Source organism: Columba livia, chromosome 2 (genome assembly GCF_036013475.1).
Source record: "Columba livia isolate bColLiv1 breed racing homer chromosome 2, bColLiv1.pat.W.v2, whole genome shotgun sequence".
Classification (NCBI taxonomy): domain Eukaryota; kingdom Metazoa; phylum Chordata; class Aves; order Columbiformes; family Columbidae; genus Columba; species Columba livia.
In genome coordinates this window covers 5962079-5976096 of record NC_088603.1, presented here as the reverse complement: position 1 = coordinate 5976096, position 14018 = coordinate 5962079, and the positions used below count along the sequence as shown (strand labels likewise).

General features: G+C 44.3%; 1 protein-coding gene across 2 annotated transcripts in view; it reads right to left on the bottom strand.

Moving 5' to 3' along the window:
- Nucleotides 1–14018, bottom strand: part of OXSR1 (oxidative stress responsive kinase 1) — a 102663-nt gene that overhangs the window by 46504 nt on the left and 42141 nt on the right. For both annotated transcript variants that reach the window (XM_065050363.1, XM_065050362.1), the window contains exon 4: nucleotides 10486–10627. In XM_065050363.1, coding sequence (XP_064906435.1) covers nucleotides 10486–10627 — 142 coding nt within the window. The remainder of the gene's footprint in view (nucleotides 1–10485; nucleotides 10628–14018) is intronic.

Sequence of the window (14018 nt, the reverse complement as noted above, 5' to 3'; positions counted from 1 at the left end):
TTTTTTACATTGAGAGTGTTGAAACACTGTCCCAGGTTGGCCAGAGAGGTGGTAGATGAACCATCCCTGGAGACATCCCAGGCCAGGCTGGACGGGGCTCTGAGCAACCTGAGCTGGTGAAGATGTCCCTGCTCATGGCAGGGGGGGCACTGGATGAGCTTGGAAGGTCCCTTCAACCCAAACTGCTCTGTGAAGGGTGGGTAGACAAAGCCAACTGGAAAGGATTGGCAGCTTCCAACAAGACATGCCATACGAGCACACTGAGTACTTGTCTTCTCCATGCCCCGTCCTTCACATCTGGGCAGATCACACTCAGCACAGCAGAGACTTCCTGGGAAAAAGAACCGCATCCAATCTCCTGGCACAGGCGAACAGCAGCCCCAGTATGGGCTATAATAGAAATTCAGCTCCTGTTCCTCTGTATTTTAGCTAAAACACAACATTTCAGAGAATCCATGATACACTTACTAGGTACAACTCCTTCTGACTTTTTGCCCCCCAGCGCTGCAGAGTGGACTGCTGCTTTAAGTAAAGGGTTTGGTGTCCAGGAAACAACAGCTCAGAAGTTTGATTCATTTTAGGTTAAGTTGCTATGTCAGCTCCAACAAGGGAGTGCTCACCAAAACAAGCTGCAGGAGATGCTCCTGAAAATCACGCTGTCATCTTAATTCTCTGAAGAGCTCTAGGGGCTGGTAAGATGCTGAGGCAGTAAAGAAGGAGTTGTAGACCTTGGGCTGAACTCAGTGGGAGCCTCTGACATGAAGCAAGACAGCAAGCGGTGTGTCACATCGCTGATCACATTCCTGTCTGTCACAGTCACTTATCACAGCGCCCGCAACTTCTCTTTATCTCAGCAAGTTATGTCCAGCTTACATTCTTTTGATCCTGTGCCAGCTTCGTCTTTGATGGCTTTACGCTCTCATTAATTCCTTCTCTGCCCGCATATTTACAAGCCTAAAGATGGTCAGAGGGAGGTGTTGTTCAGTGACAGGTCCTGTCTGCTTCAGACTTGACCTTCTACCCACCTCCATGTCTCCAGCCCAGCATCAGTGCTCATGTAACCTCAACTGCACATTAGTGTGGGGGAAATGACTCTACAAGCAAAACCAAAACCTTAAAAACCAGTTTTCAGACAGATCAGCTCCTCCAGCCAGATAATAAAGTGCTACAAATGCCAGCCCTAGCCCTACCTCCCAACATGGAGATGATCTAACCATACCAACCCTCACAGCTCCACTTCCTCCTACAACAGAGGTTGTTGCTTCACACACTCACCCAATGCACGTCACTGCTGTAATATCAGCTCATGGCAAGGAGGGTTTGCCAAGCAGCTACAGCTTCAGACAAACCTCAGCCCTTGGGCAGTCAATGCATGCGAGAAGCTATGTCTCTAACTTCATACACCACTTCTTAAAGCTTCCCTTGTTCAGTCAGAACTAGTTCTTTTTCTATTGTATCCCCCATAAGTAAAGGACCCTGCCCAGCAGGCTTTAAAAAAGCAGTTTTCATAACATTGGAAGAGCAGCTAAAAATGCAGCAGGAGTTCTTCCACTAATTCATCTCTTCAGCCCCTCAATTTCCTAAGGGCTGCAGTGGGGACAAGGCACAAAGCTCCTTTAACAGCTGCTGCCTGAAAACCAACAGACACAGCAAGCTGTGGAACCACAGTGTCTGCCTCTAAAACAGGGACCCAGATATTTTTGGGAGGCCCTACCTGAGTCATTGGTAACACTGGAAAAATGCTCAAGTTGTTGCCCAGCCTTATTTTAATGTTTCATGTCAAATTTAATGTGCAAGGAGGTGGGCATGCTTCATGTGACGCACACCGCCATGCTGTAGCATCTCCCGCATGCTAAAATATGTTCCTACTGTGTTCAGAAATAAAATTTCCCCCCAAACTACCACATGCAGATCACCCCAGTTTGAGGATCAGGCAGCAGAAGAACCAGGGAAGTCAGTGATTCATGTGTCTTGACTCTGCCATGATGGAGGGGTGAAAGCTCATTCCAGTAAGCACATAATCAACGTAGATCAAATAAGCACCAAAATTTTTATACAGAGCAGCTCAAAAAGGTCTTAGTTTCCAAAAGGCAATAAGAACTCTTGTTCTGGAGAAGCGGTGTGTATATCTATAGACACACGAGGTCCAAGACATACCACGAAGCAGCCAAGAGCCATCCATATCTACGAAGCCACCCACAGCTCTTGCTCAGCAACATTCGCAACGTGACATGGAAGGAGAAGTTCAAGACAACCAAAGCACGCAAGAGACTCGCCAGCTTGACTTCCTTCCTTCCCCAAAATCCAGAAGGTGACAACTTTAAGCACGGCCAGTATAGGAAGAGGAAAGTTCTCTTTATTTCAACAAGCTATTCCTATAAAATGGAAAAAGCAGTTATAAAATTTGGTAGCTGCACAAGTCCTCTTGGCACTCCCAGTCTCACTTGGAGATGCTTTTCAGGCTGCCATGAAATGATTGATTTCTGTGACAGTCCTCTATTTGTTGTCATAACATGTGCAAGTTTTGTCACGCTTCTGTTTTTTGAAAGTACTAAAGGTTAAGTTTTAACATTAAAGATTTAGAAGAACTCTGCAAAACAGGATATAATTTGATTTAGTTAAAAATGCAAAAGTCATTTCTGATGCTGCCTTGCGAAATTTTCAACTGTGCTTAATATATTACAACACAAGTTGAGCAAGTGACCTTTTTCTCATGCTTTTGCATAAGACATGGAAAGACTGTAGTAGCCTGAATAAATACTTAAGGCATCTCCACATAGGCTGCTTTTCAGACCTACAAAGGCCAGAATATCTGCTGTGTTACAATAAGGGACAATATTCAAAGACGGCTTTTAGAAGTGGATTATTCACTTTATGCATCACAGTAGAAAGGATAAACAGGATGAACCCCTGTGATTTAAACAACTACTGCTGGAGAGATGCTGCAAGAGCCCCTGCTGGGTGATTTGCTCTCCATAACCTGTATCAGATAACAGCAGTGACATGAGGATGCATTGAACAGAGTGGTTGGATGTACATGTGGCTGGCACTCTGTTTCTTCAAAGTCAGAAGACAAGAGCATCTGTTACATTTTCACCTGATACAATCAATGTGCAGACAGTCACTGAAGATTATTCCCCCTGGAAACATGTCAAACCCAAATATTCCTGACAAGTCAGGAATTGCTAGAAACCATATTAGTCAAGGTGCAACTCAGTCATAATCTGTCACTGACGCTGAACCTCACTGAGATCACCCAGACCTCTATCTCCTGCTCTTCATATTGTTTTCCTGCTTCTCACCTCCCTGTAACAAAGCTGGGGAGACTAAAGTAAAAACTCACCTCCCTTTTAACGTGGTACAGAGTAGTTGTACCAAAAAATTGGTTGGTTTGTTTGGTTTCCCTTGGACTAAATCAAAGTTACTTTGAGAAACTGCAGGATACGCAGTGACAAAGTCAAGAGGCAGCACCTGGGTCTGAGGAAAATGAAATTGGGACAGACACATGAACATTGCAGAGTCACACAACAGGAGCCTGGCTTCAGACACGGCCCTGCCAGCTGCTGCAGGACCCTCATAATGCACCAAGTCATAGCATCACAGAACCATTTTGGTTGGAAGAGACCCTTAAGATCATTGACCCCAAACGTTAGACCAACATTATGCCAACACAATCACTAAAACATGTCCCTAAGAACCTCATCTACACATCTTCAAACCCCTCCAGGGATGGTGACTCCACCACTGCCCTGGGCAGCCTGTTCCAATGCCTGACAGCCTTTTCCAGGAAGAAATTTTTTCTAACATCTTATCTAAACCTCCCCTGGTGCAACTTGAGGCCACTTCCTCTTGTCCTATCACTTGTTCCTTGGGAGACAACAGCAACCCCCTCCATGCTCAAGCTCCTTTCAGGCAGTTCAGAGATCAGAAGGTCTCCCCTCAGCTCCTGTTCTCCAGCTGAACCCCCCAGGTCCCTCAGCCGCTCCCATCACACTTGTGCTCCAGACCCTTCCCCTTCTCTGAACTCTCTAGCACCTCAAGGTCTTTCTTGTAGCAAGGGGGCCCCAAAACTGACCCCAGGATGTGAGGTTTGGCCTCTCTAGTGACCAGCTCAGGGGGTGGTCACTGCTCTGGTCCCACTGTTGCCCAGTCCCCGAGGGTCAGGACAGTGACACCAGCCGGGAGCCACTGCAGAGCCCCCAGCACTCTGGTGCTTTCATTAGCAGCGATATTTACCATTGGAGTTTTAATTGCCAGGTTTTCTGTTTCAGAGCAGAGATTGTCTTTATTCACTTTGAGGAAAACTGTCTCCACAGGAGCTATTGTTTCTGGCTGGCTGCAGATTTGGGATTTACATCTGGTTCATATTTTTTCATCACAACCACAGAGAAACTTATTTTAAAATGATGAATTTCTGAGCGCTGCAGTGGAAGAAACAGCCACCAGGAGAACATGCTTGTTCGCCAAACCATCACAATGCGGGCCAGTCTGCCATGTACAGAGTGGAGATTCAATGGTCCTTGTGCCCTCGATGCTGATCAGCAAAGTGTTTATTTGGGGCAACAAATCATCCAGTACAATCCAGAGCAGCATCTTTTCTTCCTTCCCACCAGGATGCCCAAGAGTAACTTTCTATTGTTCTGGCTGCCAAACTGTTTGCAAATTAAAGCTGTAAAACTTCTATTAACAGCTACCTCAATACATTATTCCTGCCCACCCTGTACTATAAGGGAGACAAGGCCAACATACATTTCTCTGAATATAAAATTCCACTGGCTGAGCAATAGCTGGCTCTCCAATTACCACTGTCCAGACTTAAAATCAAAAAGGCAATAAGACATGAAATGCTCCACATCCCATCATCCATCCATCCCTCAATGCTCCCCTAGCAAACTTCATTTCCAAAACACACTCCTAAAACCAAGATAACACTGTGGGCTGTGAAGTTCTCCTACAGTATTGCTACAGAAACAAAAAAAATACTGTATTTCAGTCGTCAAAATAATCAGAGGCAAGCTGGAATGCAGTGTAACCACAACGCCTGCCAGAACAGCTGTCAATGCATTAATCAACTACAGGAAAATTAAGCTTGAATCCTGTAGGACAGCGGAGTTCTGCCAAAATATATCCACACCAGCTCCTTCATCTTTAATCTGAAATCCACTACCAGAGGAATGCTCCTGCAAAACACCCCCCACAAGTGTTGCTGATGTGTATGTGACACCCTTTTATCAGAAATTATTTTCTCTTAATACATGTAGAAGAGGCAGGTGAACTTTGAACCTGTGACAAAACCATCCCAAGGGCCAAAGCTAATATATTTGGCATAAAAATACAGTGAGAATACTGGTTTTAGTGTCTCTTCACAGAATCCCAGAATGTCAGGGGTTGGAAGGGACCTGGAAAGCTCATCCAGTGCAATCCCCCCATGGAGCAGGAACACCCAGATGAGGTTACACAGGAAGGTGTCCAGGCAGGTTGGAATGTCTGCACAGAAGGAGACTCCACAACCTCCCTGGGCAGCCGGGGCCAGTGTTCTGTTATCCTTACTGAGAAGAAGTTTCTTCTCAAATTTAAATGGAACCTCCTGTATTCCAGTTTGAACCCACTGCCTCTTGTCCTCTCATTGGCTCTCACTGAGAAGAGCCTGGCTCCATCCTCCTGACACTCCACCTTTCCATGTTGGTCCCCATGAATGAGTCACCCCTCAGTCTCCTCTTGTCCAGCTCCAGAGCCCCAGCTCCCTCAGCCTTTCCTCACACGGGAGATGCTCCACTCCATCATCTTTGTTGCCCTGCGCTGGACTCTCTCCAGCAGTTCCCTGTCCTGCTGGAACTGAGGGGCCACAACTGGACACAATATTCCAGGTGTGGTCTCCCCAGGGCAGAGCAGAGGGGCAGGAGAACCTCTCTGACCTACTGACCACCCCCTTCTAACCCACCCCAGGTACCATTGGCCTTCCTGGCCACAAGGGCCCAGTGCTGGCTCATGGTCATCCTGCTGTCCCCAGGACCCCCAGGTCCCTTTCCCCTACACTGCTCTGTAATAGGTCACTCCCCAACTTATACTTGAACCTGGGGTTGTTCCTGCCCAGATACAAGACTCTACACTTGTCCTTGTTATATTTCATTACATTTTTCCCTGCCCATCTCCCCAGCCTGTCCAGGTCTCTGGATGGCAGCACAGCCTTCTGGCATGTCAGCCAAAATGTCAAAGCAACATCCGAACAGCTGACACAGCACAGCCTGCTGCCTCACACAGAAAAGTGATTTTAAGATGACATTAAAATTAAAAATCCAGATCATTCTGTATGAGGGCACAAGCTGGTCTACCCCAGCATATCTAAGGAGCTGTTGCACCTCTCACTTCATAACTAAAGCAGCAAATATTAGTAGCTGGATCACTGCCATGTCAATATTTCAATTGCACGCAACCCTAAACCACTTCCTAAGCTTTTTTGTTTTTACAGAAAAGCACAGGAGTATCACATTTATTAGACGGCAATAGGAGATTCTGATTATATTTGAGCAGCGTTATCATTTCACCTGGACTAACTGAAATATTCAGTTACACAACGGCTAATCTTGAACAGAAGATAAGCTCCGAGATAAAAATAGGCAGAAAGACAGAGAGACCTTGTAACAGTAAATCAGCACAATTCATTTGTCAGACCGCCATAAAGAACAACACCTGAACAAAAAGGCTTTGAACAGCCCTCCAACAAGCCCCCTTAAGCAATAAAACGGCTTGCTCGAGTTTTACTTCTAAGTCATTGACCGAACTCATGCTAATCCCCAAATACGTAGAAGAATCAGAGTCCAAATGGGGAAGAGGTGACAACGTACCCTGTGTGTCATCCGGACAAGATGAACCGGGGAGTGACCCCTCGCAGCACGTTGGTATTGCTCGACTTCCATAAAAATAATGTGTCCGAGCAGACTCCTGCTCAACGGCTTCACCCGAGGGTTTCCGAGTCACACTGGCTTGTGCTCAGGTATTTCACTCGCTTAATATCAGCCGGATGGCTGGGATTTCAGATTGTCCCTGGGATCACCAGGCTACCCAGCAAACTGCAACAGGGAGGGATGGTCGGGGACAGATACACAGTGATGAGAGCTCTGAGATACAAGATTTGGGAGGAAAACCGGGATCATTTGCAATCATTACCTTTCATGAAAATAAAACTGACCACGTTTTCTCCTTTGGCTTTTCCATAAGGCCTCAGACTCTGTTCCCAACAGCCCTTGCAAGGTGAATACAAATATCACTCTGGACAATGTGGGAGACTTCATTATCTGTTGCTGAACAAAGGCATCTATTCAGGTCTCAGCCTCGCTCTGGCTCTTAATTCGCAAACTAAACAACAACTACACTTAATTTAAGCTTTCAGTAGATATTTGGCTTTCTAATCTCCTCTAGAGAATACTGTCAAGCTGCTCTCCTGCCTGAAGCAGGGGATTTACACTGCCATGCTCCCCAAACCTTAATTGCAAGTGGCATTAAGTTCAAGTGGAGCTTACCCAGGGTAAGATTCAGCAGCAGTGGAATTTCATTAAGCCAGACTTGCACATATTAACTTAATTTACCCATATGAGATGACACATAATTTATAAGTATTGAGCAGCTCCACTGTCAGACATGTATTCTCTGATCTCCCTGATGATTTACAGCAGTAACAAGCTGTCCCTGCTTCAGGTCAACAGCGCCCACAAAATTACATTTAGATCCAGATATTCATCCTCCAGGCTTTGCCACCAGCCTGGTTGTCCAGTTTCAGATGTTCCAATTACCTTCGTTTCACCCATATTGCATCTCTGACTTTCTCAAGCCATTTTCTCCTGGATCTAACACAGAGTTGGGATGTAACCAGCCGAACATTTTGCTCTGCTGGATGGTTGCTTGGTCATTCCAGGTCTATTCAATGTTGACCTTTAACATGTGGCCTTATTTTGGCCTGAATCCCACCCCAACCACAGCTGCCCCTAATTGCAGACAATAATCAATGGTTCAGCCATCACCTGACGCATTTTCCTTTAGATACTTTAAGCTGATCCAGGGGACCAAAGTTGAGTTATTTTAAACGTTTTATCCCAGAGCATCTCAGCCCAACTGCAAGATTTCCACCTGCCTTTCCCATCAGGCATGACCAATATTATGACCCCAGCACTAAGCAAAGTGAGAAATCCATACAGATACTCCTAAGTTTGAGGAAAGGTCCCATCTGCATGACAACTTTAAACTGTTTCTCAGCTGCATACATGCATCTGGATAAAATGCAAACAGCATAATTAACTCCATTAAGGAAACATATTTCATCCCTCTAAGGTATCTGAGCTTGCGTTCTGCCAACAGTTAAACCTCATCCTTTGCATCACAGGTAGGAAACAACACAACTTTCCTCCTGTATTGTGGCTTCGACCACTTCTCCAAATTTCACAGCCCATACAATGAGGCAATCCCAATGCCTTTTTTTACTGATAAAGCATTACACAATTGCCAGAGCAGCTTCAAAACATAGGGATGCAACACATGCAGAGCAGCTGATCCACAACCACAACCTTGAGCTGCAGTGATGACACAGCTCAGACTTATTCACTGAAGTCCCCTAAATAAGGGAAAAATGCTTCAGAGGAGCAGGATAGGAATGGTTGCAGCAGGTTTGGTTGAGTCTCCTCCTGAATGATTCAATATGAATCACATTTTCTTCAGACCCAGCAGTTTGAACTTTCTGCAAACATCATATTTTTGCTGAGTGCAGGAAAAACAACCAATGATAGGACAAGGGGTAATGGGTTCAACTGGAACACAAGAGGTTCCACTTAAATTTGAGAAGAAACTTCTTCTCAGTGAGGTGCCAGAGCCTGGCCCAGGCTGCCCAGGGAGGCTGTGGAGTCTCCTTCTCTGCAGACATTCCAACCCGCCTGGACACCTTCCTGTGTAACCTCATCTGGGTGTTCCTGCTCCATGGGGGGATTGCACTGGATGAGCTTTCCAGGTCCCTTCCAACCCCTGACATACTGTGATTCTGTGAATACATCCTCTAAAACCTTTACTGCAATTACTAGTTTTGCTGTTTCACTAGAGCAAGTCTAACAGAGAACCACCTCACTTTCAATACAGAAATCACTATGTGACATCTTGAGAACAACTGATATTTAACAGGTTACAAAATATACATGTCGAAGCAGCAGTATTTTGTTAGACCAGAAGATGAACTAAATCAGCCAAGCGAATCAACTACAAGTCACAGATGAGCGTGGTTTTCTAAACTACTTACAGCAAGAGTGAGGAATTACTATGTACACAGGGAATATGTTACTCTGTTGCTTTAACTTCCCAGAGCTGCCTAAAGCCTTAACTCTAAAAGAAACCAAAATTGAACAACTATCTGTGAAATCAAAACTGGCTTCAATGAAGACAACCCTTCTTAAATCAGAACTTTAATAGAGATTGGAAACTGGAATTTGAGACTTCTTGCAGGGAAAAGAATTCCACCAGAATTGCTTCCAACAATTCCTTTCATTTTAACCCAAAACAATGTACAAAAGCCAACTACTTTGACCAAAGTACAAAATAAATACTTCTTGGATTTGCTAATTAAAATAACACTTTGGCAAAACGAGCTCCCTGTTCTTATGCAGTTATTAGAGGACAGAAACTTGGTCCAGCCCAGCAGCAGCAATGCTTATAATGGCATCGCACCAGAAACCAGCCAAGCTCACAGAATTCCCAAGAAAAAGGAGATCTGTTCCCAGCAGCAGCCTGTGGCTGGGGTGATTTATATTACCCACAGTATATTCTATTTCCAGCACGTATTTAGGATTGCAACTCTCATTCTTGTTAATGGCAAGACATACTGACTTGGTATCCTCTCTTTCTGAGCTACCTTGACACCAGGGGAGAGGAAAATATGATTGAAAAATACCTCCGGAATGACATAGCACAGAAATCCACACATCTCAGTGATCCATCACATTACAGTCCATTAGTTAACTGGGTTTTGCCTACAAAAGAAGTTTTTCCACTAATTTTGTTCCCTTTTTCTTTTTAAATGAAATTACACAAATACAAATTTCATGATGTTGAGCTTGCAACTAGCCTTAAAACAACAACAAAAAAACAGGGCTCAGGGCTTAAAGTGCTCCTTATTCAATTGCTCAACACTTAGGCAGCTCTGCAAGCAACAAAACCAGCTGAAGTTTTGTTTTCCAGCACCAAGAATTACAATTCCCAGCTGGATGTTGATATTTGGAGAGACATTCTCTATATCCAAACTTCTTATACACCAAAGTCTACCTAAACTTGGCCTAGTCACAGTATTTCCTACAGTAGCAACTACAATGCATATTCTGAGTTTTGCTTAAGCTCCCACCTTCGTTTTCTTCTTTCTGTGCCATCACAGCTGGTTGGATGAGAAGTGTATCCTCAGGTGTTCTGTTTCAGCAACACATACTTTAGGATCAAGATAAGGAAAATGAACAATACCTGTGGATTTGTCCATTTTTATGCAGGTAGTCCAGCCCCTCCAGCACCTCCTTAAGGATGGTGGCTATACAGGCTTCATCCAGGACGCCGGTTTTGTGTTCTCCTTTGGCCACAATGTGCTTTATAATATCCAAAACGGAGCCTAGAGAAAAAGAGTTAAGATATATTGAACTAGAAGAATTGATTCACAGCTTGGTTTATAATCACTTCATCTACAAGTCCAAGGAATTTATTTGGAATAGTGGTGAGGCTGAGAGTTGGTAGGTGAAGCCTGAGCCCCGCAGGGGTGCAGCTCCTCAAGGTAGGCTGTAAAAATCCCTGTGATCACAACCGAGAAGCTATTTGGACAAGCCAAAAATGTAAAGTGTCCCCACGCAGGACTCTTGGAAGGTTTTTAAGCAGATACCAATGTTGCAGTTGTTTTAGTGCTGGAAAAGCAGGAGGGGGAAATGGAAAAAGCAGGCGCTGCCAGGACTCAGGAGCTGAAGGCAACACGCTTGATAAAATTAGACTTTTTGAGCTGTTATAAACTCAGTGCAGAAATATAGCAGGAAAAATCTAATACATTAAGAGATTAAACCACCCTAAAAGAAAAATTATTAAATAGAGAACAAATGAGGCTGAATTCTGACAATAAGTCACTTTTTCACTGCATGTGAAACTGGAATAGTTCAGATTCTTCCATGGAAACATCACGCTTAGTCTGTCCCCTGACCATGGTGCGACTTACATCATCTTGCATAACAAACTACACTTGGTAGAGCAAACCACCTCTTTGAATTGCACCCAGGAATCAACAGAATCATTCATTAGTAATGCGCCTCTTGTGCAAGCTCCTGTTTACATGATATACTTTGTCATGTATTCTATGTTTTAGCATCTGGACTGAAGACTGTCTTAGAACTGGATTTTTATTGCTCCAGTATGGGATGTGTAAGCCTGTTTTCCAATCCTGTGCTATTTAGCCACCTTCAAACTTGTGTTTCTATGGTTTAATGACTGAATAGATGGCCTACAGCATTTTTAAGGCTATGGACACAAAGCAACATGAGCAGCGCCGGGAAGTTCCTTAAGAATAAGAGCAGGCATAACTGAAGCGCTAATTCCAGCCTCAATTATCTTTGAACAACAAGCTAACAGGGAAAGAACATCTCAGTACTAACTACTCAGCTAGTTTAGAAAAGCTGGAAGTTCATTCTCCCAAAAGTACAATTAAAATAAGAGAATCCAAATGTTCTCTACCTGAACAACAGTGAAAGCTGAGAAACTTACCCTCATTCATTTGGTCAATGGGGAAACGACAAGTTCCACCTTGTAAATTCTTCAAGTAGAAAAATACCAAGATTTTTCTTTTCATCCTTAAGTGTCAGGTTGACAAAACGCTTCACCCCCTTGAAAATTTATTATGTTAGCTCTATTTTAATTTATTGCCCAAAACAACCACGCAGATAGGTTTTTGCTTTGCAAAGTATTTTGCTTTTGGACTCTCCCATGAAAGCAAGAAGGCTGCAAGGTTCGAATCCCAACGCCACGTGGAAAGGTTTGTTTGGCACAGTTCAAACTGCACAGGAAACAATAAAACGGATGCACAGTGTCCCTTAGCTTATGGAAAACGGTATGTGCTGAGTTAATTGCTGCAGTTAGGAGTCACTATTCCTCATTCTGCCCAGACGCACTATCCATTTTCTCCAGCCCACTGGTGTTCGTGGTGTACATGAAACCACTAATTAATCCACACAAAACAATAAATGAAGATTAAAAAACAAGCCATGTTTGGTTGGTAGTAAGCATAACCTCTGAACAGATGGGTGGCAGAACCAAAGGACAAGAAAAGGAAGGACAAAAAGTTAGAATGGGGGAGAAAACCTCTTTTCTCAGCATGAGATTAGACCATCTCCCCCGAATGGCACCTCCAGATGCTTCTTCCATAAAATACCTTTGCTTGGTTCAAGGTGTTTGCAGAAGATACGATCTTAACACGGCAGACACTGCCAAAATAGGAGAAAATATGGAAAAAGATATAGAAATGAAGTTGCCTAACATCCCCCAAATATTTCATGCAAGTGTAAGGTTCAGATTAGGTATAAGGAAAAATTTCTTCATGGAAAGGGTTGTTGGGTACCAGAACAGGCTGCCCAGGGCAGTGGTGGAGTCACCATCCCTAGAAGGATTTAAAAGATGCATAGATGAGGTTCTTAGGAACATGGTTCAGTGCTATGGTTTGGTTATGGTTGGAGCCCATGATCTTAAAGTCTCTTCCAACCAAAACGATTCTATGATTCTAATAGTCTTAGCAGTGTTCATCCTTCCCTGCTGGAACAGTTAGTTTTGACATGGGTCTGCATTGGTTAGCCAATGGTTTCACCCAGCCATAACTCAGGTTCTTGCGATATAAGTCAGACTTCCTGCACAGGAACAAGATTTAGCTCTACTGAATTGTTAAACCGTTGAGTAAGCTCCCTGTTCACTGAAATCTTGCCTTTGGGTTCTTAAGTCTAAGACAAGGATCCTCTGTTGTGCGTGAGGAGGACTCACCTGGGATTCAGCCTGTCATCTACATTCTCTAAGTACGTGCTTGCAAGCCTCAATGCTTCTTATTTTGGACAAGAATTTTCATGACACCTAAGAAAGAACCCACTAAAAATTCCTCCACTAATGGGCCTTTATCTGGAGAACAAACCATCGCTTGTTGTAGAAGTCCAGTGAAAATATGTGGTTCTTCACGTACTCGTTTTGTCCTCTTTCCACCCACAACTCTGTTAGCAGACTTTGTTCAACAACACTTCCCTTCTCCTGCAAAAGGGCTCAGGGAACATGAGGAGGCAGATCATATGGTGCTCAAATTCATCTGGTCAAGAAATGCTGTATTTAGCCAAGTTCGAGGTTGTGTTTAACCCAGAAAAGGGGGTGGGATTGGACAGACAAGGGCAGGCACAGAGGCAGCTTCACTGTGAAAGGGCTGATTCATTCCCATGCTATATCTGCTCCCAGTCCAGCCTGCCACTATTTAAGTACATTTTTAAAAATCCACTTTCACAATGAGATGTTCAAAGAAGGGGAGGAATTTGCCAGTCTTCTACAGAGAAGAGAACAGCAAAAAGGCTTTCAACAAGACATTTAGTTCAGCAGAACAGCAACACAAGAGCCACTTTCCTGTTGGAAAACATGTTAATTGGATCATCCCCATTTTGCACAGGGGAAAAAAAGTTTTGCCTCTGGCACCACAACACAATAAAGTTGTGACTTGTGAAAGGATTGGGCAGAGAAGAACCTGAGGAAGTTCAACAAGGGCAAGTGTAGGGTCCTGCACCTGAGGAGGAAAAACCCCAGGGACCAGTACAGGTTAGGGGCAGACCTGCTGGAAAGCAGCTCTGCAGAGAAGGACAAGGGGGTTCTGGCCAACAACAGGCTGACCATGAGTCCACGATGTGCTCTTGTGGCCAAGAAGGCCAATGGTACCTGGGGTGCATTAAGAAGAATGTGACCAACATGCTGAGGGAAGCTGCTCCTCCCCATCTATTCTGCCCTGGTGC